This window comes from Mustelus asterias, unplaced genomic scaffold (assembly GCF_964213995.1).
Source record: "Mustelus asterias unplaced genomic scaffold, sMusAst1.hap1.1 HAP1_SCAFFOLD_847, whole genome shotgun sequence".
In the NCBI taxonomy this organism is placed as follows: domain Eukaryota; kingdom Metazoa; phylum Chordata; class Chondrichthyes; order Carcharhiniformes; family Triakidae; genus Mustelus; species Mustelus asterias.
Genome location: NW_027590793.1, coordinates 5,866 through 32,302, shown reverse-complemented (window position 1 = coordinate 32,302; position 26,437 = coordinate 5,866). Strand labels below are relative to the sequence as shown.

The following is a 26,437-nucleotide window of genomic DNA, read 5'->3' as shown; positions in this document are numbered from 1 at the left end:
TGTGGTGAAGTTTGAGTCTGTGTGTGAAGTTTGAGTCTGTGTATGAAGTTTGAGTCTGTGTGAAGTTTGAGTCTGTGTGTGAAGTTTGAGTCTGTGTGTGAAGTTTGAGTCTGTGTGTGAAGTTTGAGTCTGTGGTGAAGTTTGAGTCTGTGGTGAAGTTTGAGTCTGTGTGAAGTTTGAGTCTGTGTGTGAAGTTTGAGTCTGTGTGTGAAGTTTGAGTCTGTGGTGAAGTTTGAGTCTGTGTGAAGTTTGAGTCTGTGTGTGAAGTTTGAGTCTGTGTGTGAAGTTTGAGTCTGTGTGCGAAGTTTGAGTCTGTGTGTGAAGTTTGAGTCTGTGGTGAAGTTTGAGTCTGTGGTGAAGTTTGAGTCTGTGTGAAGTTTGAGTCTGTGTGTGAAGTTTGAGTCTGTGTGTGAAGTTTGAGTCTGTGTGTGAAGTTTGAGTCTGTGTGTGAAGTTTGAGTCTGTGTATGAAGTTTGAGTCTGTGGTGAAGTTTGAGTCTGTGGTGAAGTTGGAGTCTGTGGTGAAGTTTGAGTCTGTGGTGAAGTTGGAGTCTGTGGTGAAGTTTGAGTCTGTGGTGAAGCTACAAACAGAAGCTGTTCTGTTTCAAATCAAACTGCGGGACTTGGAAGAAAATGATGGGAAGAGATTTTGCAAAGTCCCCTCCCCCACTCCCTCAGCTGGCAGCCCAGCACGCAGGCGCAGAGAGCGCTGCTGAGCCGAGCTGTCCGGAGCAGGCGCAGAGAGCGCTGCTGAGCCGAGCTGTCCGGAGCAGGCGCAGAGAGCGCTGCTGAGCCGAGCTGTCCGGAGCAGGCGCAGAGAGCGCTGCTGAGTCCAGCTGTCCGGAGCAGGCGCAGTGCGGCTGCCGCCAGCGGTCCGCTCTCGATCTCTTTTTGGAGCCGCAGGAGAGAGAGGGGGGAGGGGGAGATCACCGAGCGGCTTCTCGCTCTGGCCGGAGCCGCCAGCCGGTTGCCTGGAAACCGTGGCTGGAGGAGGGGGAGGGGGAAACAAAGGGCGGGGGCGGGGCTCCCGGGTCCGCGAGACGGGCCTGCGCCATGGAACCCCGACACGTCACTGCGGAGCCGAGTAATTCCTATTGGCTGATTCAGGCAGCGCTCCATTGTGACGTCTCAATGCGGAAGTTGGCCACTGAGCTTCAGATTAAAGCTTCCACTTCGATTTGAAAAGACTTCGGCCATCAGTGAGTGGAAAAGCAGCAACACACTGCCACACCCGAGTGAGAGAGTTCCAGTGCACTGACTAAAGAGCTTTAGTAAGAAGTCTCACAACACCAGGTTAAAGTCCAACAGGTTTATTTGGTAGCAAAAGCCACTGTGTTCACCCCAGTCCAACGCCGGCATCTCCACATAAAGAGCTTTAACCAGTTACACAGCCTGAATAAATATCACATCATTCACAGCAGGGAGAGACTGTACACTGTTGTGTGTGTGGACAAGGCTTCAACTGATTGGCCACCCAAGGGAGAGGCAAGGACACCTGCACCATGGAGAAACCATGGAAATGTGCGGACTGTGGGAAGAGATACAGAGCCCCCTCTCTGCTAGATGCTCATCGGCGCAGCCACACTGGGGAGAGGCCATTCATCTGCTCTCAGTGTGGGGAGGGATTCGCTCTGTTGCCCAGCCTGCAGTCACACAAGCGAGTTCACACTGGAGAGAGACCGTTCACCTGCTCTCAGTGTGGAAAGGGATTCACTGTGTTATCCACTTTGCAGAGACACCAGCGAATTCACACTGGGGAGAGGCCGTTCACCTGCTCTCGGTGTAGGAAGGGATTCAACCAGTTATCCAATCTATGGACACACATGCGAATTCATACTGGGGAGAGGCCATTCATCTGCTCTCGTTGTGGGAAGAGATTCACTCGGTCATCCGACCTGCGGACACATCAGCACGTTCACACCGGGGAGAGGCCATTCACCTGCTCTCAGTGTGGGAAGGGATTTACTCGTTCATCCGACCTGCAGAGACACCAGCGAGTTCACACTGGGGAGAGGCCATTCACCTGCTCTCAGTGTGGGAAGGGATTCACTCGGTCATCCGACCTGCAGACACACCAGCGAGTTCACACTGGGGAGAGGCCATTCACCTGCTCTCAGTGTGGGAAGAGATTCACTCGGTCATCCGAGCTGCGGACACACCAGCGAGTTCACACTGGGGAGAGGCCATTTACTTGCTCTCAGTGTGGGAAGGGTTTCAGTCAGTTATCCACCCAGCAGAAACACAAGCGAGTTCACACTGGGGAGAGACCATTCACCTGCTCTCAGTGTGGGAAGAGATTCACTCAGTCATCCCACCTGCGGAGACACCAGCGAGTTCATACTGGGGAGAGGCCATTTACTTGCTCTCAGTGTGGGAAGGGTTTCAGTCAGTTGTCCAACCTGCAGAGACACCAGCAAATTCACATGGGGAGAGACCATTCACCTGCTCTCAGTGTGGGAAGGAATTCACTCAGTTATCCCACCTGTTGAGAGACATCAGTGAAGTTATACTGGGGAGAAACTGTCCACCTTGTCAGTGTATAAAAAGTGTTCAGAATTTCATCACAGCTACTGAGGCACCAACAAGTTCACAGGGGTTGGATTCTGCTGTTATTGTTTCTGCTCTCAATTACATCCAGGACTGCATTTTGTTCATTCTCACAGTTAGTCAATGGAGAGGGTCGGAGGGTTTCTTTCTGCTGGACTGGCCGGTCTCACAACTTTGCCTCCAGTGAGCTGATGTTCTTTGAGTCTTGTTGCGAATACCTTGTTTTAAATTTCACAAGGATCACACAGTGACCGGGTGTGAGGAAGTTCAGAGATATTTAGTCAGCATTTCTGTTTGAAACTCCCCCAGATGCCCATCCAATTTCCTTTGTAATTGTTTATTGTCTCCACTTCCTCCATCCTCGTCGGCAGCGAGTTCCAGGTCATTACCATTCGCTGCATCAAAATATTCTTCCTCACATCCCTCCCTACATCTCTGACCTGAAACTTGAAATCTGTGTCCCCCTCGTCCATGTCCCATCAGCTAATGGGAACAGCTTTTCTTTGTCCACCTTATCTACACCTGTCAGAATCTTGTCCACCTCTATCAAATCTCCCCTCAACCTCCTTTGCTCCAAGGGGAACAACCCCAGCCTGACATTGACAATAAAGAACAAACTAACAGAATATGTTAAGACCTGAAACCAAATGGGAATGTTTAATTCCTGTTTTAAAGATATTGTGAATATATTGTCCTGGACAATAAGGGAATTGGAATAACTCACCTTGGGAGTGGTTGAATGGAATATGTCAATCTGGTATCCACCTACAGTCCAGTGAAAGTCTGGAATGTGTAGCTGGAAATCCCTCCCTAACAGCACTGTGGGTGTACCTACACCTCAGGCATTATAACAGTTCAAGAAGGCAGTGTTGGGGTTGACCACGGCCGAGGCAGCTACATACAGCCACATATTCTGTTATAATTGAAGGATAGCAGATTGAATGTGAGGCATTCTGGGACTGGACTATCTTGACCACATTCCTGTGACTGCTCAGTTTCTGCAATCACGGACCATTAAAGCTGCTTAGCAGGGCCCCAACAGAGGAGCTGGTGAGAATATTTACTCAGAATGACTTAGAATTAAACTGGGGCGGCATGTGGCACAGTGGTTAGCACTGCTGCCTCACAGTGCCAGGGACCCGAGTTCAATTCCCAGCTTGGGCCACTGTCTGTGTGGAGTTTGCACATTCTCCCCATGTCTGTGTAGGTTTCCTCCGGGTGCTCCGGTTTCCTTCCACACTCCAAAGAAGTGCAGGTTAGGTGGATTGGCCATGCTAAATTGCCCCTTCGTGTCAGGGGGACTAGCTGGGGTAAATGCATGGGGTAATGGGGATAGGGTCGGTGGGATTGTGGTTGGTGCATACTTGATGGGCCGAATGGCCTCCTTCTGCACTGTAGAGATTCTATGAGATTATTGCAGGACCGGCTGGTGTTCAGCAGCTGAGATCCTGGAATCTGTGAAAAAGGGGTCTGACTAATGAACAAACGGGGGTAGGTAGCTGACTAAGAGGTGAAGAAGCGTTTTCAGGCATGTTTAAATTATTTTATCATAAATTTGTGATAAGAACTGTGAGGGACTTGTGACCTGATAGTCGGTGAAGTGACGGTATACTCCAAGTTGCACTGGACTGAAAAGCAGACCTCTGAGAGTAGATTCTAATGGTTATAGTCCTACCCAAGCATGGCCAGCGAAAAATCAGAGGTCAAGTGGGGACTGGACAGGTCTCTTCTTGCCATTTGGAAACTAAGAACAAGAAACTTATCGATTAAAATGATTAGAGAATAGAGCCAACCTTTCGAGTCTGGATGACACTTCATAAGAGCTCTTATAAAGGGACATCCAGACTCGAAACATTGACTCTATTCTCTCTCCACAGATACTGTCAGACCTGCGGAGATTTTCCAGCATTTTCTGTTTTCTTTCAGATTCCAGTATCCGCAGTATTTCACTTTTATGATAAAATGATTAGTTCTGATTGGAATCCCCGCAAAACAGAGGGAGTGGTGGCAAAGGGAGAAAAAGGATAAGGATGATAAAGTCTGGGTTCTGATTCTCGAGCTGATGTAGAGTAAACAGAATGAGTGAATCAGTTTATAAAGAACAAAAGTTACCCATCCCTATCAAAAACTGATCAAATTAAGTAGGTTGAGGAATAGAACAAAAAAATTAATGGATGAAATTTAAAATGATTTGTTTTGTTTTAAACTTGTGTAAAGTGATGTAATTGTGTGCCAAGTTTTTGCTGCTCACTCCCCACCCCTTTAGGTTCTGTAGAAAAGTTAACTCTTTCAGCAGACAGTTCATTTGTTTTTAAATCGCCCGGAAACTCGTGTCTATTTTAGTTTATAATTGAAGATTTATGGGAATGGGCTAAGATGGGCTTTTTAACATTTTTAAAGTATAAAAAAGTGGTCTTGAGAGGGCAATTTGGTCGAGAAAGGTGGAGGGAGAGATGTTTACAGAGAGGTGTTGAGACCTGTTGGTTTTACAAGTTACCCATGTTTTTGGAGCGGTCACTTCATGTCCTGGTCTGAGAAGGATGGAGAGAAGTCTGTTCAATTGTTAAAGTTAAACTTTCTCTATTAACTGTTAATCGACACTCTGTTTTTTTATCTTTCTGACTTGTTAAATTTTTAATGATTCATAAACTTTCTGAATTCACCATTTAATGTGTTCTTTCTTGTGACATGGTCAAGACGCTGGAACCTGGTGTGATTTACGATTAGGGAGGTTATTGTAAACAAGAGAACCCTCATAAATCTTAGTTCAAATAAATCAAAGTTCTGACAAATGGAATGTTATCCTTTATTATTCCGGACAAATGTGAGGTAATGCATTTTGGAAGGTCTAATACAGATAGGAAATACACAGTAAATGGCAGAACCCTGCAGAGTATTGATAGGCAAAGGGATCTGGGTTTACAGCTACACAGGTCACTGAAAGTGGCAATGCAGGTGGAGAAGGTAGTCAAGAAGGCATACGGCATGCTTGCCTTCATCGGCCGGGGTATTGAGTTTTAAAATTGGCAAGTCATGTTGCAGCTTTATAGAAGCTTAGTTAGAATAGAGTGTTCAATTCTGGTCGCCATACCACCAGAAGGATGTGGAGGCTTTGGAGAGGATACAGAAAGGATTTACCAGGATGTTGCCTGGTATGGAGGGCATTAGCTATGAGGAGTGGTTGGAGCAACTTAGTTTGTTCTCACTGGCGACGGAGGTTGAGGGGAGACCTGATAGAAGTCTCCAAGATTATGAGGGCATGGACAGAGCTTATCATAGAATCCCTACAGTGCAGAAAGAGGCCATTTGGCCCATCGAGTCTGCACCGACCACAATCCCACCCAGGCCCTACCCCCTTATCCCTACATATTTACCCACTAATCCCTCTAACCTACGCATCTCAGAACTCTAAGGGGCAATTTTTAGCATGGCCAATCAACCGAATCTGCACATCTTTGGACTGTGGGAGGAAACCGGAGCACCCGGAGGAAACCCACGCAGACACGAGGAGAACGTGCAAACTCCACACAGACAGTGACCCAAGCCGGGAGTCGAACCCAGATCCCTGGAGCTGTGAAGCAGCAGTGCTAACCACTGTGCTACCGTGCCGCCCTAAGAGCGGATAGAAGCTTTTTCCCAGGGTGGAAGAGTCAATTACCAGGGGGCATAGGTTTAAGGTGCGAGGTGGAAGATTTAAAGGAGATGTACAAGGCACTTTTTTACAGAGAGAATAGTGAGTGCCTGGAACTCATTGTCGGGGGAGGTAGTGGAAGCGGATACGGTAGTGACTTTTAAGGGGCGTCTTGACAAGGACATGATTAGGATGGGAATAGAGGGATATGGTCTCCGGAAGGGTAGGGGGTTTTAGTTCAGTCGGGGCAGCATGGTCGGTGCAGGCTTGGAGGGCCGAAGGGCCTGTTCCTGTGCTGTAATTCTCTTTGTTCTTTGTTCTATTACGAGAGAAATTGAACATAGAAGTAAAGATGTTCTGCTTCAGTTATACAGGGCGTTGCTGAAACTGCATCTTGAACACTGGGTGCAGCTTTGTCTCTTATTTAAGAAATGATACAAATGCATTGAAAGTGGTTCAGAGGAGGTTTAATCGATTGCTTCCCAATTCTTGACCCTCACAGGATAAATTTTGTCCGATTTTTCTTGTCTTCATCTCTGACAAAGAGTCATCCTGACTCAAGATGTTGTCTCTATTCTCTCTTTACAGATGCTGTCAGACTTGCTGAGATTGTCCAGCATTTTCTGTTTTTGTTTCAGATTCCAAAAACTGCAGAACATCAGTCATTAGGAAGTGACACCACACGTCCTTTTATTACAAGGAAACAGACACACAAATTACCTTGTGCTGCCTTGTTATCTCAGTGGAAAAGCTTTGAACTTACTACAGCAGCAGAGAAAAGCAATGAAGAAAAGGATGTTGCTGCAAGTGACTGAGATCCTGGATTAACTCAGTTAGGAGTTAATGGGAAGTGATGTCAGCAAGGTGACCCGGGCAGCACGGTGGCACAGTGGTTCGCACTGCTGCCACACAGTGCCAGGAACCCGGGTTCAATTCCAACCTCAGGTGACTGTGTGTGTGGAGTTTGCACATTCTCCCCGTGTCTGCGTGGGTTTTCTTCAGGTGCTCCGGTTTCCTCTCACACTCCAAAGACGTGCAGGTTAGATTGAATGGCTGTGTTAAATTGCCTCTTAGTGTCAGGGGAATTAGTTGGGTAAATACGTGGGGTTGCGGGGATAGGTCCTGGGTGGGATTGTGGTCAGTGCAGACTCGATGGGCCAAATGGCCTCCTTCTGCACTGTAGGGATTCTACGAGTTAATAGGAAGTGACATCAGCAAGATGACCAATATCCTTCAGGGACCAATCAAACATTGATCATGCACCATTTAATGAATCAGGGATTGATCATGTGCTGCTGAGGCCAATCAGAACCACAGCAGACGAGCGACAAAGCTGAATGAGCGAATACCGCACAGAGATAGTTGTGAGCGAGGGTTAATGAGCGACAATTTTCCGGAGCTCGGTGCGCAACACAACACAACATGAAGTAAGAAGGTAGACTTTGGTCAACAGAACAGCCGACAGCCACAGTCAACCAGAAGCCGAGAGCTGGTGTTTCAGAGTGAGTGGACTGATCCACTGTGTTTAAATATTGTGATTTTATACTTATTACAATTCATAAATTCTGTGACAACATTCTTGTACCTGGAATGGTCTGTAACTAGTCAGGAGCTGCAGATTCCTTTCACAACTTATTCCAATGGGTAACTGACTTGACTGTTACAATTGAGATTGGAGCCAAACCCAGATCTTACAATAGGATAGAATTTCACATTCTGTTTGAAGGGGAGAAATGTGGGTCTAAGACCAGTGTTTTAAATCTAAATAAATGGTCTGAAAGCAGAGCTGGCTCAGCCATACAAAATAAGGGAAATTATATTTTTTCATCTTTGATTTATTTTGAAATATTTTCTGTGAATATCGTTATAATTCTGGTTGGGGCCGTTAATGTTTAAAGAAAAATTCAAATAGCCAGTGATTAACTGGAAGAATAATGTCACAAGAATCTATGCATTTAAACAAAAACATACTTTATATACAAAGGAAAATTAAAAGCCAACACTACAAAAACATACTTTATATACAAAGGAAAATTAAAAACCAACACTACAAACTGAACACTGTAGGTTAAAAAGACTTATGTTAGAAACACAGTTCTACTTTTTAACTTCTACCCAAAATTTCCCTGATACTTAATATCTTGAAGGTTCATTCACTTCTGTTCCTGTGAACATATGGAAGGTACGTCAAAGCTCACCAGAATTCACTTTAATCCTCCTCAGTGTTCCAGCGATTCTCCAAGCTTTTATGAGGTCCTTCCATTAGCTTCCCACTAAACAACTCTTCAACTTTCTTCTATGATCTCAAAACTGTGGACTCCTCAATCAAAGCCTGAGCTTCACTGTCTTCTTGCTGAGGGATTTAAACATGAGGAACAGCACTGGTTCCTCATGGCCCTCGAGGCTTCCAGTCCCACAGCTGGTTCACAGCTCCTGCTCCCACAGCTGGTTCACAGCTCCTGCTCCCAGAGCTCCTGCTCCCACAGCTGGTTCACAGCTCCTGCTCCCACAGCTGGTTCACAGCTCCTGCTCCCACAGCCGGTTCACAGCTCCTGCTCCCACAGCTGGTTCACAGCTCCTGGAACCACAGCTGACAGCTTCCAGGCTAACTGCAGACTGCCTGATTTCTGTGAAAGGTCAAAGCCTTTCTCTTTTCTCCTTCCCGTTTAACTAAGGATCTGTGGAATATTCCATTCAGGGGAGGTGGTGGGAATGTCACTGGCCGAGTAATGCACAGAGCCAGCAAAGGATCTGGGGACAGGCAGCTGGCGGGATTTGAATTCAGTGAATCAATCTGGAATTATATAAAGTTAGTCTTGGTAACGGTGACCATGAAACTGTCATGGATTGTTGTAAAAACCCATCCGGTTCACCCTCTTAATACCCCCTATTAGGGAGGGAAATCTGCCATCCTTACCCGGTCTGGCCTACATGTGAATCCAGACCCACACAGCGATGTGGGTGACTCTTAACTGCCCCTCTGAAATGGCTGAGCAAGTCACTCCATTCAGGGGCAATTAGGAGATGAGCAACGTGTGCTGGGGCTTTGCCAGCAGTGTCCACATCCCAGGAAAGAATAAAGAATATTCCACGGAAAGTGATGGGTGATTTGAAATGAATTGAAAGTAGGTCAGGAGGTGCTCGTATCGTCCAGAGCTGCTTTTCAATGGATCCTCCTGTTTAAAATAAAAACACATCAGTGTGCCCCTTTCCCAGACACACTGACCTTGGAATATCACAATGCTGTTTTTAAACATTCCTATGTTAAAGAATCAGTCATTTAGAATTGTGAAACAGACAGAAATTAAATGTTCCGTTTTTCCTGGGATCCTCCTGTGCCTGGCACCGGTGTCCTGAACAAGGTTATTAACATTCTCTGTGTTAAAGGTTCCTCCTGGTTCTTGCTGTCTGTTGTGTCCTTTGTCACAGTCGGTACCAGGACATTTCTATTGAAAGGTTGTTAAGAAATTCCAGAGAATTCCAGTCCCTTGTGTAACGTTCCATTTGGTGTGCGTCAGATTCAGAGACGTCCACGTGTGTGTGAAAAGGGTTCTGGGTAAGGGTTTTAACCCTTCTTTCCCCGTTAGTAACAATGAGCCCTGTATTCAATTCTAAAGTATAAAGTCCTCATTAGATATCAATTCTACCTGTTATCTACATTTCACCAACCAGTCTATATTTTCATCACAGGACTGCAGTGGGAGCACCGTCAACATCTTACTGACTGGATCGATTTTATCGAGGGGGTGACGAAGGTGATCGATGAGGGTAGAGCAGTGGATGTTGTGTACATGGATTTTAGTAAGGCTTTCGACAAGGTCCCTCATGGTCGGCTCATCCAGAAGATTAAGATGCATGGGATTCACGGTCACTTGGCCACTTGGATTCAGAATTGACTTGCCCATAGAAGTCAGGGAGTAGTGGTGGAGGGTGTTTTTCTGACTGGAGGTCCATGACTAGTGGTGTTCTGCAGGGATCCGTACTGGGACCTGCGCTATTTGTGATATATATAAATAACTTGGATGAAAACGTGGATGGGTGGGTTAGTAAGCTTGCAGATGACACAAAACTAGATGGAGTTGTAGATAATGTCAAAGGTTGTCAAAGGATACAGTGGGATGTAGATCAGCTGTAGATATGAGCGGAGAAATGGCAGATGGATTTTAATCCGGGCAAGTGTGAGGTACTGCACTTTGGGAGATCAAATATTAAGGATAAGTATACAGTTCATGTACAGAGGTTTTGGGGTTCAAGTCCAGAGCTCCCTGAAATTAGCCACACAAATATTTATCGGTAAAGAAGGCATATGGCATGCTGGCCTTTATTGAGTACAAGAGTCAGCGTGTCATGTTGCAGCTTTATAAAACTTTGTTTGGGCCGCACTTAGAATATTGTGTTCAATTCTGGTCACCACATTACAGAAAGGATGGAGAGGTTTTGATGAAGATGCAGAAGAGGTTTCCCAGGATGCTGCCTGGACTGGAGGGTGTGAGCGACTGACAAACGAGGGTTGTTTTCTCGAGAGCGGTGGAAGGTGAGGGGAGATCTGATAGCAGTCTATAAAATGAGAGACATAGAATCTTTTCCCCCAGAGTTGATATGTCTAATACCAGGGAGCATGCACTGAAGGTGAGACGGGGAAAGTTCAAAGGAGATGTGAGAGGTAAGGTTTTTTACACAGAGAGTGGTAGGTGTCTGGAATGCGCTGCTAGGAGTGGGGGTGGAGGCAGATACGATAGGGGCGTTTAAGGGGGTTTTAAATAAGCTCATGAATATGTGAGGAATAGAGGAATATGGACCAAGGGCAGGCAGAAAGGAATAGTTTAATTTGACATCATGTTCGACACAACATGGTGGGCTGAAGAGTCTGTTCCTGTGCTGTACTGTTCTATGTTCTATTGTGATCTCCATTTAGAAAAAGGAAATAGAGGCACTGGAGAAGGGGCAAGAAAGATTCACAAGAATAATCCCAGAACTGTCATCACTTCTGAACTCACTGGTGTTTCACCAAGTTTGCTGACTGAGTGAATCCCTTCCCAGTCAGAGCAGGTGACCAGCCTCTGCCTGGTGTGAACTCACTGGTGGGACATTAGTTCCCGAGAGCTTTTGAAGCCGCGCCCACATTTAAAGGGTCTCTCCTGGGTGTGATGATGTTGTGTCTGGGCAGGCTGGATAACTGAGTAAATCCTTTCGCACACACCGAGCAGGTGAATGGTTTCTCCCCGGTGTGAACTCACTGGTGTTTCAGCAGTGTTGGTGATATTCTAAACCTCCTTGAACAGTGAGAGCAGCTGAACGGCCTCTCCCCGGTGTGAATGTGCTCGGGGATCATCAGTTCCTGAGAGCTTCTGAAGCCGGCCTCTCGGGCAGAGCATTAAAGGGGCTCTCCTTGGAGTGAGTGACTTTGTGTTTCAGCAGGCTGGATGAAGCAGTGAATCCCTTCCCACACACACAGCAGGGGAATGGTCTCTCCCCAGTGTGAACTCGCTGGTGGGACACCAGATCCTGAGAGCTTCTGAATCCGCTCCCACAGTCAGAGCATTTAAACGGTCTCTCATTGCTGTGAGTGAGATTGTGTCTGCACAGGTGGAATGACTGAGTGAATCCCTTCCCACACACCGAGCAGGTGAATGGATTCTCCCCAGTGTGAACTCGCTGGTGTACCCGCAGGGTGGATGACCATTTAAACCTCTTTGAGCAGTGAGAGCAGCTGAACGGTCTCTCCTCAGTGTGAGTGCGCTGGTGGGACACCAGATCCTGAGCGCTTCTGAATCCGCTCCCACAGTCAGTGCATTTAAACGGTCTCTCATTGGTGTGAGTGAGATTGTGTCTGCGCAGGTGGGATGAATGAGTGAATCCCTTCCCACACACAGAGCAGGTGAACGGCCTCTCCCCAGTGTGACTGCGTTTATGAATTTCCAGTACAGATGGGTATCTGAATCCCTTTCCACAGTCCCCACATTTCCACGGTTTCTCCATGGTGCGGGTGTCCTTGTGACTCTCCAGGTTAAACAATCAGTTAAATCTCACACAGAACACGGGTACAGTCTCTCCCGCTGTGAATGCTGCGATGTATTTTCAGGCAGTGTAACTGGTTAAAGCTCTTTCCACACTCAGTGCACTGGAACACACTCACTCGGGTGTGTGTATCTCAGTGCATTCCTAGTCACAGTGATGTTTACAATCTTTTGAAGCCAAGAGGCCAAACAAACATTTCTCCTGCTAGATTCAAAGGCCAATGATATTCAGTTCCCAAGAAGTCGAGTCACTCTGTCAGATCTCGATGTGATGTTGGAGATTTCTGTCTGATTTCTCCTTGTCTAATATCCTGTCAGTCAATTTAGAAAAAACATCGTAATTCAGAATACGATCGAAATTCAAATCGACATTTCTAGTTTCTATGGAGCATTCATTAAAGACACAGTCATGGAGCATTAAACTTGCCGAGCAGGGCCTCCCGTATCAGCAGACAGGCAGCTGCTTTGTGAGACTGCCAGCAGTACAGACAAGTCAGAGATAAGGGTGTCCTCAGAAGTGGGATTCATTGTGAAAGCTCAGGGACGGTTGATAAGATGCAGCAATTCTGTGATTCTAATGAACATTCTTTCCTCTCTCATTCCCCAAAAGCCGTAAATCTCCATCCCACACACTCTCCCTCCATTCTCACTCTTCTGTATCTAATATTCACCCTCCCAATTCTCCTGAAGGTGCTGATTGAGGCTGATTGACAGATCCATGCTCACTGCTTCCTGTCCAGCACAGAAATCATAACAAATAGGAGCTGCAGTCAGCATTCGGCCCATCGAGTCTGCTCAACCATTCATTCAGATTATTGGTTGATCAACCTCTGCATTATTTTCCCCACACTGTCCCCCATATCCATCGATATCTTCAATATCCAGAAACCTATCAATCCCTCTCTTGAAAATTCTTGATGACTGAGGCTCTGTAGTCCTCTGGGGTAGAGAATCCAAAACATCACCACGTCCTTGAGTGAAGAAATCCTTCCTCATCTGAGCTTTCTCTCCATTTTCCAGCCTGTTCCCAATAATTATTGACTCCCTTGTCATTCAAAAACTGTCTAACTCATCCTTGAATATATTCAATCCCTCCACTGGTCCCTATGGAAGAGAAATCTAGACACTAACAATTCTCTGAGGGAAGAGATTGTTGGAAATATATAATATAACTGCAGTCCAAAATTACACAGCCAGATATAATAAGTGTATTTTATTACAGAGCTATAAATAATATATCGAATCTGTACCATATAACAACAGGGGAGCGGATAGCCTCGTGGTATTATCGCTAGACTATTAATCCAGAAACTCAGCTGATGTTCTGGGGACCCAGGTTTGAACCCTGCCACAGCAGATGGTGGAATTTGAATTTAAATACAAAATCTAGAATTAAGAATCTACTGATGACCATGAAACCATTGTCGATTGACCAAAAAACCCATCTGGTTCATTAATGTGCTTTAGGGAAGGAAATCTGCCATCCTTACCCAGTCTGGCCTACATGTGACTCCAGAGCCACAGCAATGTGGTTGACTCTCAAACAGCTTCTGAAATGGCCGAGCGAGTGTAAGGGAAATTGTACTGGATATTGTATGAGTTTAGTATGGAATTCAGATTCATAGGTCTTAGTGAAATGATAAAGTAGATTTAGGTCTTAGTGAAGTGATAAAGCAGATTTAGGTGAGTAGTGAGATGGGTATGTAACCAATGTAACCTAAAGTAACTTCGTGTGACCTAATGTGATCAAGTATAGATGACATGCTCAAGGCAGAGGAAACAGGGAAGTAAATGGCAGTCACTGATTAGCAAAAGCAGACAATAGTCACTTAAGAAAACAATGAATACTGCTCAGTGGTCTAACTTAATGTTGGACCATAAAAGTCAGCAAAGAGGATGTCTTTTCTAACACATTCGGCCTAAGTCAGCAAAGAGGATGTTTTTTTCTAACACATTCGGCCTAAGTCAGCAAAAACTATGATTATTGTGCAAGCAGACAGTTGAGGTAAGGGCAGAGATATAACCACCATGGTTTAAGAAACAAAGAAATGTAACAGGGAGCGACAAATCGCGAATAAAACGGATAAAGGGTCAACTAAAAACAATGGTGGCCAAAGAAACAAGGTCAGGCTGTAAAGTAAGATAAGAAACAAGGACAGGATGTAAAAGTGAGATAAGAATCCTGAGATATGAAGCTGAAATGTATTTAAAGACTGAAAGCCTGAGGGCTCTTTGGATTGCTCCGGAGATCCCGACTTTATTCTGCTTGTGCTGCGAAATAAAGTCTATTGCTTGAAAGATCACTGCTCAGACTCTCTGTTTTAATCGATGTGAATAAATTGTCGTCCTGGGGAACCACGACACGAGCCATTCAGTTCAAGGGCAATTAGGGATGGGCAATAAATGCTGGCCCAGCCGGCAATGCCCGTGTCCCAAGGATGAATAAAAAAAACATCAGACACGTCTCTGTCCTGTATTAGTTTACTGTCCCCTTTAATATATTTCAGAAATTAGATGGGCACATGAAGGAAATAAAGTTGCAGGGGAAAGGGAATATAGAAAGGGAATGGGACTGACTGGATTGTTCAACAGAGAGTCGTCATGGATTCGAGTTACTGAATGGACTCCTTCTGCGCCGTAATGACTCAATGAGTGAAAATATATAACATAGCTTCAGTGCTACATTATAAAACAAGAATTAATAATAAACGTACTTTGTTACAGAACCATAAATATTATACCAAATCTACAATATAACAACACAATGCATATCTCTGTCCTATATTAATTTATTGTCCTTTTAAATGCCAGCCATCACCTGGGGAAACCAGCCCTTTAATTGTGAACATTAGGAAAGGGACCTTTTAGCCAGACAAATCAATGAGTCAAGCTGAGGGAGCAAAGGATGTCAATGTCTTTAAGAGAAAGAGAAACCTGGGCCAACCTTTCCAGAGTCTGCAGCCTCCCTGGATTCACTCCGTTTCCCTTCAGTTGCTGCAAGTCCCCAATTTCCCCCAGAATGAGAAAAGAACTGGAAAGGGAGAGAAAAGAAAGTGTTTTACTCACAGATGTTGAAGACAGAAGGAAGTTTTAGTCTGTCTGAAGCTCAATCTTCATTCAGAGTGACCTCTTTTTAGGTCAAACCAAGTAAACAAACTCAAATTAAATCAGGACAAAGTAAAAGGGGCAGCTCCCCAAAAAGGAGGGGGAACAGCCCGAACAGAAATCAAAATGCAAAGGAAACTTAAAAACATCAAATTAAAATGTGGTTATTAGGGTCAATAATGCACCCCAACCCCTGCGGTGCCCAGCGGGCGCGGAAAGCGTCAACCTCGCCCGTGGACACCGCATGCTCCCTCTCCAGGGACACCTGGCCGCGAACGTAGCCGCGGTAGAGGGGAAGACAGTCAGGATGGACGGCCCCCTCGATCGCCCGCTGCCTGGACCGGTAAATGGCGCGTTTCGCCAGGCCCAGGAGCAGGTTCACGAGGAGGTCGCCATCCCGACCCTCCCCTCTCCGCACCGGGTGTCCGTAGATCAGGAGCGTGGGACTGAAGTGCAAACAAAACATCAATAAAAGATTCTTCAGGAAAACATAAAGGGAGTGCAGCCTAAGACACTCAACATAGACATGGTCCACGGACTCCACAAGGCCGCAGAAAGGGCAGTCTTCGGAGCCCGTGAACCAGTGAATCCTACGGTTGTGCGGAACTGCTGCATGCATCACCCTCCACCCCAGGTCCCCGACGTAATTGGGGGAGATCCCTCCGTAGAGGGACCTCCAGCGGGGACCTCCGCCGCCCGGCGGCAACAAGGCCCGCCAAGGTGTATCCGGGCGACAGGCGAGGAGGCGGTAGTGGAAGGTGTGCAGCAGCAGCCCGCACAGGAAACGCCTCCGCGCGGTAGAAAAAGGCACGGAGGGCATTTCCGCGAGGCGGCTCAGGCTGTGGGGCACCTCACCCAGGGGAGGGGGCTGAGGCTTTGGGCCAATGTGGAATTCCGCCCGAACAGGGGAACGCTCGGGCGGGATCCCACCGCACGCCTGCGCCGTCTCAAGTTTGCGTGCAGTTTCGGGGCCGAGCACGACCGTCCTAAGGTCTAGGATGGCTTTGGCCGCGCGCCGGACGGACGTCCCCGCGCGCTCAGCCAGCACGCGGGGACTCATCCAGCCCGCTCCTCCGCCATCGAGCACGTCCCCGATTCTGGTCACCCCGGCGTCCACAGCCCCCCTCTCCGCCAGCCACCTGAAGTTATACGGCTGGAGGAGCGGATTCCTGAGCAGCGGCTCTCGCACGAGAGCCGCTACTCCTGACGGGGGAGAGCTGCGTCGCGAGGCGACCTTGTTCCAGACAGTGAGGAGGTCCTGGTAAAAGACGGGCAACTCCTGCAGGGCGGTCGAAGCACGCCCCAGTTCGATATGCAGGAGCTGCACGTCATAATTGAGGCCGTGCCACTGGCGGAAGAAATACGTCGCCATGGCACACCACTGTGGAGGGGGCTCAACGTAAAGGTACCTCTGCAGGGCCTGGAGGCGGAAGGTCGCTATCTGAGTGCGGAGGCACACCAGACCTTGTCCGCCCTCCTCAAGCGGGAGATACAGGACCGCAGCAGGGACCCAGTGCAGTCGATTGCCCCAGAAGAACCGCACGAGGGTTCTCTGGATATCGGTGACAAAGCCAGGGGGAGGGGTCAAAGGGACCAGCCGGTACCACAGCATGGAGGCGACCAGCTGGTTTATGACGCGAGCTCGCGCCCCGTAGGACAGCACTCGGAGCAGTCCTGTCCAGCGACCCAGGCGGGCGGAGACTTTGGCCTCCAGCTCCCGCCAGTTCGCCGGCCAGGATTCCTCGGCTGGGCAGAGATGGGCCCCCAAGTAGAGGAGGTCGGTCCTGCTCCAGGTGAAAGGCCTGAGCTCCTCCGGGAGGGGGTCCGTCTCCCAAGGACCGACAAGGAGTCCGGAGCACTTGGCCCAGTTGATCCTGGCGGAGGACGCGGCGGAGTACACCGCCTGGCATTCTCGCATCCTCCGCAGGTCAGCCGGGTCCGTGAACATGAGGAGCACGTCGTCGGCGTAAGCTGACAGGACCACCCCTACGTCCGGTCCGCGCAGGACCAAACCTGACAACCTCCTCCGCAAGAGGCGCAGGAATGGCTCCACGCATACGGAATACAGTTGGCCGGACAAGGGGCAGCCCTGCCGTACTCCTCTCCCGAAGCGAAGGGGCGCCGTCAGGGACCCGTTAACCTTAATCAGACACTCTGCGGCAGAGTACAGTAATCGGATCCGGGCGACAAAATGCGTCCCGAACCCGAATGCCCGCAGAGTCCCGAGTAAATACTCGTGCTCCACCCTGTCGAACGCCTTCTCCTGATCTAATGACAAGAAGGCGCCCGACAGACCAGCCCTCTGGGTGTGATGGATTAGGTCCCGGACCAGGTGGAGATTGTCATGTATGCAACGGCCCGGGACCGTGTAGGACTGGTCAGGGTGGATCAAGTGGTCCAGCACGGATCCAAGGTGTGAAGCCATAGCCCTGGCAAAGATTTTATAATCCGTGCTGAGGAGGGAGACCGGGCGCCAGTTCTTGAGCAGGTGGAGATCCCCCTTCTTGGGCAGCAGGGCAATGACGGCCCTGCGCCACGAAAGGGGCATCTCCCCGGTAGCGACGCTCTCCCCCAGGATCCCCGCGTAGTCGCTCCCCAGGACGTCCCAGAACGCCCTGAAGAACTCTACTGTCAGCCCGTCCAGCCCAGGGGCCTTGCCCCGGCTGAGGCCATTTAGGGCGCCGGTCAGCTCGGCCATGGTGGTAGGGGCCTCGAGCCTGCCGACGCCCTCCGGGCCGACCTGCGGCAGGTCCTCCCACAGAAGTCTGCGGGCATCCTCGCTGGACGGATCCGGAGAGAAGAGCGAGGTGTAATACTCCCGGGCAATGGCCCGGATGCCCTCCGGATCCGAGACGGGGGAACCGTCGTCGGCCAGCAGCGTAAGGAGCTGCTGACGGTTAGCCCGCCCTCTTTCCAGCGAGTAGAAGAAGGGGGAGCCGCGGTCCAGGTCCACCCGGAACTGGAGCCGCGACCTCACGTACGCGCCGCGAGACCTGGCAAGCTGCAGGTCCCGCAGCGCGTCCTTCTTCTCCCTGTACTCCGAACGCAGGGCCGGGTCCGCGTCAGGCCGACTGAGACGTGCCTCCAGGTCGAGCACCTCCTTCTCCAACTCCTCGAGGCTGGATTTCCGCCTCTTTGTCGACCCCCTCGCGTACCCCTGACAGAAGGTACGGACGTGAGTCTTGCCCACATCCCACCAGAGCCTCAAGGAGGGGAAGCCTCCCCGCTTCCTTCTCCAGCCGGCCCAGAATCGACGGAACGAGTCCAGGAAGCGCTCGTCCTCCAGCAGCGTGTTGTTAAAGTGCCAGTACGCGGACCCCCGCCGGATGCGAGACGGCGCAAAGTCCGCCCACACCAGGCTGTGGTCCGTGCTCGACACCGACCGTATGGAGACCGAGGACACGCTGGACACGTGCGCCTTCGAAATGTAAAGGCGGTCGAGCCTGGACGCTCCGACTCCAGGCCTCACGAAAGTGAAGGCGCTGGAGCCAGGATGGAGATGTCTCCAGACGTCCACCAAGTCGTGGGACCCGATCAGGTCCCGCAACTTCACCACCGCCGGAGTGCGCAGCCAGGGGCCGGTGCGGTCCCGTGCCTCGAGGAGGCAGTTGAAATCTCCCCCGAGGATAATGCATTCACCCCCCGCGATGGTGTCGATGTGAGCGGACACTTTCTCGTAGAAAGTCGTTTGCTGCGGTCCAGCGGTCGGGGCGTAGACATTCAGCAAGTGAATGACCACGCCCCCCTCACGGACCGTCAAGTGCAGCAACCGGCCTGGCACCGGCTCCTTGACCCCCAAGATCTCCGGCTTATAACGCGGGGCCAACAAGATAGCCACCCCGCAAGAAGCGAGCGTGAGGTGGCTCATGTAGACCCCCCCTCGCCACTCCAGGAGCCATTGGGCTTCGTCTCCCGGAACGGTGTGGGTTTCCTGCAGGAAACACACCGCATACTTCCCGTCACGGAGGACCGAGAAGTTCTGGAACCTGCGGTGTGGCCCACTGCTGCCGTTGATGTTGAGGCTGGCTATGGTCACCTTCATGTCAGCAGCTTTGTGCCACCGTCACCACTTAACTAGGTGTGTGGGGGGGCGCTGGCGCAATTCTCACCAGTCCACCCCCCACCTTTTCGAGCCTGTGGAGGAACCGCAGTACCCAGCGCCGCTCTATTTTCTCCAGGCCCGCGGAGGCATGCGAGCATGCCTTCACGGACCGGACGAGCCGCGCCAGGTCCGGCCAGCGGCCGAGGGCTAGCCGGATTATGTCGGAGCGACCGGAATGGTTACGGATAAAGACCCTGAGGTCCTTGGAGGGGATGAGGGACGACTCGGTGGGGGGCACGAGGGAGTCCCCCGCCTCGCTCTGGGCAGACTCTGAAAGTGTCCCCGTGCCCCCCACCGAGCCGCTGACCTCCTCAGGGCGGTCGCCCCTCGACTCCGAGTCCCCCGCCGCAGGACGTACGGCGGGCGGCACGGAGCCACCAACTAGCCCTAGCCCCTCCCCGATCCCACCCCCAGGATCGGTGGAGGAGGGGTTCCCCCCGGGCTCACCTTTCCCGGATTGCGGGCCCCCGTGCGACGGCGGCCCAGCCGCCCCCCCCGCCCCAGACGCTTGGACACCCCCCAGGTCCGGTGTATCTTTCGGACTGAGGTTGGGGATGTCCAGCGTCCAAGGTCGGGACGGAGAGGACGAGTGGATCGTCTCTTCGCCGCCGCCGCACGAGGACATGAACATTGGAGTGTCGCCCCAGTCCCCCGACAGACTGAAGAAGAACTCCAGGTTGTAACCGGCCGGGTGGAACGGAACCGTGGGGACCCCGCTGCCACCCGGCCCCGGAGACTCCTCGCCGGGGGACTGAGGCAACACATGCTTCGATTTACAGGGTGCCTTGCCCCCTTTTTTCTGGGGACAAGGCACAAAGACAGGTGGGGGCACGGCAGGAGATGACTCACAAGGGGGGAGGGGCACGCAGACCTCAAACTCTACGGTGCCCGAGGGGCCCCGCCTCTTTTTGTTAACCTGCCCTCGGGCAGGCGAGGCCCCTCGCCCTCCGCCCCTCTTCGCCTTGCCGCGCCCCCCCTGCTCTCCCGTCACTTCCCCCCGAGGTGGCGGCGTCGCCAGTTTTGCCGGCTCGGGGTCGCTTGCCCCCCCATGCTCGGGCCCATGATCCCGGGCGCCGGACCCAGCACTAGGCCCCGGAGAGCCCACGGGCCCGGCAGATGGTGGTGGTGGTGGTGGGGGGGGGGCGCAGGTGGAGACTGAGGCGGTCCCCGAGCCGGCTGCCGGGGTGGTTGGGGTGTTTTCCCTGGGGGCCGGGGTTCCGGTACCCCCCTTCTTTTTTGTAGGTCCCTTATGGGCCTTTTGGCCGCGCGGGGGCTCCGCTCCCCCCCCGCCGGCAGCTGAGGTGGCAGCTGCTGCCGGCGTGGCCTCCCCTCGCGGGGGGGCAGATGGTACTCGCTTGGGGGGAGAGGGGGCTGCGGTGCCAGCTGCGGCCGCCTTGGGTTGGTGGTCGGCGGCCTTGGAGACGGGGCAGTTTTTCCTCACGTGCCCCGCCTCCTTACAGGCATGGCACCGCACACCGTCCGCGGACCAAAAGACCCGGTACGTGGTCCCCTCGTGGGGGACATTGAACCCTCCCTCCAGTTCCTCCTCCCGGGCCAGGCGGACAAAAACCTGGCGCCGGAAGGAGTATATATGGCGGAGGGAGGGGTCCCGAAGGCCGAGCGGGATCGGCTGCACCCCGGACCTGACCTCCCCCAGTAGATAGAGGTGGGGGAGGAGGAGCTCACTCGGTAGGAAGGGCGGGACGTTCGATATTACTATCTTGTGGGCGGTGGCCTCCAAAGGGTCCACCGCCAGGAACGTCCCGCCCACCGTGAGCCCCTTTTCCAGGGCGAGGCGAACCACCCGCTCGGCCTTCAGGAAGAATACGGCCCGGCCGTACATCTTTGAGGCCGCGACAATGGCTGAGGGGCCGACAACCCCAGCCATTGCCTTGACGCAGGCCTCGATAGACATGTCGGGGTGGGCGTAGCACTTCACCCCGAGCTGCCGCGTGATTAGGGAGAATGGCGGCAGGGCCTTGGGAGCGGCGGGGGCTCTGGCAGCCGCCACGCCCGCATAGGTGGGCCGAGAAGGCCCTGCCACCGGCGACGCTGGTGATGTCGCCATGGTATCAAGGGAAGTGCTACGCCCACCCCGAGACTGCCCAGACGTACGGCAGGGCGTATGTGGGATGGGGACGATAAGGCAGGGTGGGGTAGGCGGGGAAGGGTGTAGGTGCTCTCTCCCCGGAGCGAGAGAGGGAGAGAGGAGGTTGGAGGAGCAGGAGGGAGACGAGGCACAAGGCCGGTGCCCCAGTCAGGAGGGAAAAGGGGAGGGGGTGCCGGTCCCGGGGGCGCTGCCCCAGGGGAGGCACGTTTCAGGCCGTCTGAAGCTCAATTCTCACTCAGACCGAGAGCAGCAGCTTTGCTGGGCAGGAATGAGCAGCTGAACAAGTTCATTGTCCACTTCCGCATTCAGACAATGGGGGAGCTCTGATTGGCTGGAGGACCAAAGAACTTCTGGTCCTCCAGAGTTTCCATTGGTTAATCCCCCGCTGACAGACAATGAGGGGCGGAGCCCCACGTGGGGGTGGGCGGGACTTTGTGCTCCAGCCGCGCTGAGCTGTTGTCCAATGGGAAAGGCTGGAAGATCCGGACAGACAATGGTGAGTGCGCCGACTTTGTCCCGGGCCCCGCCCCACACCCGCACATGCGCATTCCCCCCAAAATACGCACATGCGCACCTTTGATTCAGGGCCCCTTACTAGCTCTGGCCAATAGGAAGAGTTGGAGGACCGGAAGGACTCTGGTCCTCCCGCCATTGAGAGCGCGGGCTTTGTGTGACTGAAGATGGAGTTTCAGACAGAGTCAAACTTCCTCCTGTCGTCCACATCTGTGAGTGGGAAAGATTGGATTGTCCAGCCAGTCCACCATATTGGCCGTTCGCTTTGCGTGTTGGCCGGTATAGTGTGCTCCAGGCAGGGGGCGGGCAGGCAGAGGATAAGGAGTTCAAGGCGGGCTTAATGCGCGCCTTGCGGTGAGCTTTTGGAAATGTGGCCGCTGGGAGGAACGCCTTGGTCGGCGTGAAGTTTCTGTTTCAAGTGCTTGGGTTCGTGACTTGTGCAAGAACTTTTTGTTTCGGCTGGGGCTTGTTGAATGCTGCTCTCGCTGGGATTCCTGTGCCTTGAAAGGCGTGGCCCGGGTGGATGCAGTCTCGGAAGACCCAAGCCAGGGAGGAGCCATTTGGGAACTATGGTTTCGGAAGGTTCAGCCGCGGAAGGTGTGACCCCAGACGGTGCAGCCCCAGTGGGTGTGATTTTGGAAGTTCTGGCCCGGAGTGGTGGACTTTGGAGGACTGTAGTTGAGCGTTGTCGACTTCGGACGGTGGAATGTTGATGGGCGAAGCTCTGGAAGGCGATGCCTCCGAAATGTTTCACAATTGTATGGTTGTTCATGGATTGTTTGTTATTGTAATATGTGGTTTTCCTGTTATGATAGTTGGTGGTTTGTTCCGGCCCCCGTCTATTTTCTTGCGTTATTTGTGGCCTGGGGGGCATCCCCCCCTGGATGGAGTCACCCCCGGGGGGTGTGACATCCACTTGGGGAAAGTTCTGGGTGGTGAAGCCCCGGACATAGTAACACCAGAGGGATTTTTATTCTCCGGGAGAAAAATTGGGAAGGCAGGCCCGAACTGAGTACCCTGGAGAGACTCTCCCACCGCCCCGGCTGAAATTCCGGAAGGCAGTCCGGATTGAGTAGGCGGGGTGGTTTTCCCCATTTCCCCCCTCCGGCTGAACATCCGTAAGGTGTAACCCCCGGATATGAGTACCACTGGAGGGTTGCATCCCCCGGCAGGTGGACAAACCCAGGGGACAGTGCCCTTATGCTTCAGTGTTTATTTTTTGTTGTGTACAGTTGTAGTGTTGTTAATGTTTGTAGATTTGTAGATTATGATTTGTAAATGGAGGTGTATTTTGAGGGCAATGTCCTGGAAAACTGTAATTGACGATGAACCCTTCCGAAATGGAAGGTAGTAATTGATAAATGGATGGTGTTAGCCATCGGTAATGTATTTTTCATGAATTGTTTGTTATTGTAATATGTGGTTTTCCTGTTATGATAGTTGGTGGTTTGTTCCGGCCCCCGTCTATTTTCTTGCGTTATTTGTGGCCTGGGGGGCATCCCCCCCTGGATAAAGTCACCCCCGGGGGGTGTGACATCCACTTGGGGAAAGTTCTGGGTGGTGAAGCCCCGGACATAGTAACACCAGAGGGATTTTTATTCTCCGGGAGAAAAATCGGGAAGGCAGGCCCGAACTGAGTACCCTGGAGAGACTCTCCCACCGCCCCGGCTGAAATTCCGGAAGGGATTCCGGATTGAGTAGGTTCGGGGTGGTTTCCCCATTTCCCCCCTCCGGCTGAACATCCGTAAGGTGTAACCCCCGGATATGAGTACCACTGGAGGGTTGCATCCCCCGGCAGGTGGACAAACCCAGGGGACGGTGCCCTTATGCTTCAGTGTTTATTTTTTGTTGTGTACAGTTGTAGTGTTGTGTTAATGTTTGTAGATTTGTAGATTATGATTTGTAAATGGAGGTGTATTTTGAGGGCAATGCCCTGGAAAACTGTAATTGACGATGAACCCTTCCGAAATGGAAGGTAGTAACTGATAAATGGATGGCGTTAGCCATTGGTAATGTATTTTTTTCACATTTGTTCTTTGTGTATTTGTAATTGTTTTGTATTAACGTATTTGTAATAAACAAAAAGAAATCCACATCTGTGAGTGGGAAAGATTGGACTGTCCAGCCAGTCCACCATATTGGCCGTTCGCTTTGCGTGTTGGCCAGTATAGTGTGCTCCAGGCAGGGGGCGGGCAGAGGATAAGGAGTTCAAGGCGGGCTTAATGCGCGCCTTGCGGTGAGCTTTTGGAAATGTGGCCGCTGGGAGGAACGCCTTGGTCGGCGTGAAGTTTCTGTTTCAAGTGCTTGGGTTCGTGACTTGTGCAAGAACTTTTTGTTTCGGCTGGGGCTTGTTGAATGCTGCTCTCGCTGGGATTCCTGTGCCTTGAAAGGTGTGGCCCGGGTGGATGCAATCTCGGAGGGCCCAAGCCAGGGAGGAGCCATTTGGGAACTATGGTTTCGGAAGGTTCAGCCGCGGAAGGTGTGACCCCAGACGGTGCAGCCCCAGTGGGTGTGATTTTGGAAGTTCTGGCCCGGAGTGGTGGACTTTGGAGGACTGTAGTTGAGCGTTGTCGACTTTGGACGGTGGAATGTTGATGGGCGAAGCTCTGGAAGGCGATGCCTCCGAAATGTTTCACAATTGTATGGTTGTTCATGGATTGTTTGTTATTGTAATATGTGGTTTTCATGTTATGATAGTTGGTGGTTCCGGCCCCCGTCTATTTTCTTGCGTTATTGTGGCCTGGGGGGCATCCCCCCCTGGATAAAGTCACCCCCGGGGGGTGTGACATCCACTTGGGAAAATGCTCTGGGTGGTGAAGCCCCGGACATAGTAACACCAGAGGGATTTTTATTCTCCGGGAGAAAGATTGGGAAGGCAGGCCCGAACTGAGTACCCTGGAGAGACTCTCCCACCGCCCCGGCTGAAATTCCGGAAGGCAGTCCGGATTGAGTAGGCGGGGTGGTTTCCCCATTTCCCCCCTCCGGCTGAACATCCGTAAGGTGTAACCCCCGGATATGAGTACCACTGGAGGGTTGCATCCCCCGGCAGGTGGACAAACCCAGGGGACGGTGCCCTTATGCTTCAGTGTTTATTTTTTTGTTGTGTACAGTTGTAGTGTTGTTAATGTTTGTAGATTTGTAGATTATGATTTGTAAATGGAGGTGTATTTTGAGGGCAATGCCCTGGAAAACTGTAATTGACGATGAACCCTTCCGAAATGGAAGGTAGTAATTGATAAATGGATGGTGTTAGCCATCGGTAATGTATTTTTCATGGATTGTTTGTTATTGTAATATGTGGTTTTCCTGTTATGATAGTTGGTGGTTTGTTCCGGCCCCCGTCTATTTTTTTTGCGTTATTTGTGGCCTGGGGGGCATCCCCCCCTGGAAAAAGTCACCCCCGGGGGGTGTGACATCCACTTGGGGAAAGTTCTGGGTGGTGAAGCCCCGGACATAGTAACACCAGAGGGATTTTTATTCTCCGGGAGAAAAATTGGGAAGGCAGGCCCGAACTGAGTACCCTGGAGAGACTCTCCCACCGCCCCGGCTGAAATTCCGGAAGGGATTCCGGATTGAGTAGGCGGGGTGGTTTCCCCCATTTCCCCCCTCCGGCTGAACATCCGTAAGGTGTAACCCCCGGATATGAGTACCACTGGAGGGTTGCATCCTCCGGCAGGTGGACAAACCCAGGGGACGGTGCCCTTATGCTTCAGTGTTTATTTTTTGTTGTGTACAGTTGTAGTGTTGTGTTAATGTTTGTAGATTTGTAGATTATGATTTGTAAATGGAGGTGTATTTTGAGGGCAATGCCCTGGAAAACTGTAATTGACGATGAACCCTTCCGAAATGGAAGGTAGTAACTGATAAATGGATGGCGTTAGCCATTGGTAATGTATTTTTTTCACATTTGTTCTTTGTGTATTTGTAATTGTTTTGTATTAACGTATTTGTAATAAACAAAAAGAAAGCCACATCTGTGAGTGGGAAAGATTGGATTGTCCAGCCAGTCCGCCATATTGGCCGTTCGCTTTGCGTGTTGGCCAGTATAGTGTGCTCCAGGCAGGGGGCGGGCAGAGGATAAGGAGTTCAAGGCGGGCTTAATGCGCGCCTTGCGGTGAGCTTTTGGAAATGTGGCCGCTGGGAGGAACGCCTTGGTCGGCGTGAAGTTTCTGTTTCAAGTGCTTGGGTTCGTGACTTGTGCAAGAACTTTTTGTTTCGGCTGGGGCTTGTTGAATGCTGCTCTCGCTGGGATTCCTGTGCCTTGAAGGGCGTGGCCCAGGTAGATGCAGTCTCGGAAGACCCAAGCCAGGGAGGAGCCATTTGGGAACTATGGTTTCGGAAGGTTCAGCCGCGGAAGGTGTGACCCCAGACGGTGCAGCCCCAGTGGGTGTGATTTTGGAAGTTCTGGCCCGG

At 51.3% G+C, this 26,437-nt stretch overlaps 1 protein-coding gene and 1 long non-coding RNA gene across 2 annotated transcripts in view; one reads left to right on the top strand and one right to left on the bottom strand.

The window, feature by feature from the left end:
- Positions 1-6,853, top strand: part of LOC144487530 (uncharacterized) — a 64,742-nt gene extending 57,889 nt beyond the window's left edge. The window contains exons 8-9 of the mRNA XM_078205616.1: positions 1,589-2,384; positions 6,816-6,853. Coding sequence (XP_078061742.1) covers positions 1,589-2,384; positions 6,816-6,853 — 834 coding nt within the window. The remainder of the gene's footprint in view (positions 1-1,588; positions 2,385-6,815) is intronic.
- Positions 6,854-8,019: 1,166 nt separating this feature from the next.
- Positions 8,020-10,168, bottom strand: LOC144487527 (uncharacterized). Its single transcript, XR_013496423.1, has 3 exons — positions 8,673-10,168; positions 8,226-8,622; positions 8,020-8,179 (listed from the first exon to the last, which is right to left on the bottom strand). It is a non-coding gene; the product is annotated as an uncharacterized LOC144487527 (long non-coding RNA).
- Between the last annotated feature and the right edge of the window lie 16,269 nt (positions 10,169-26,437).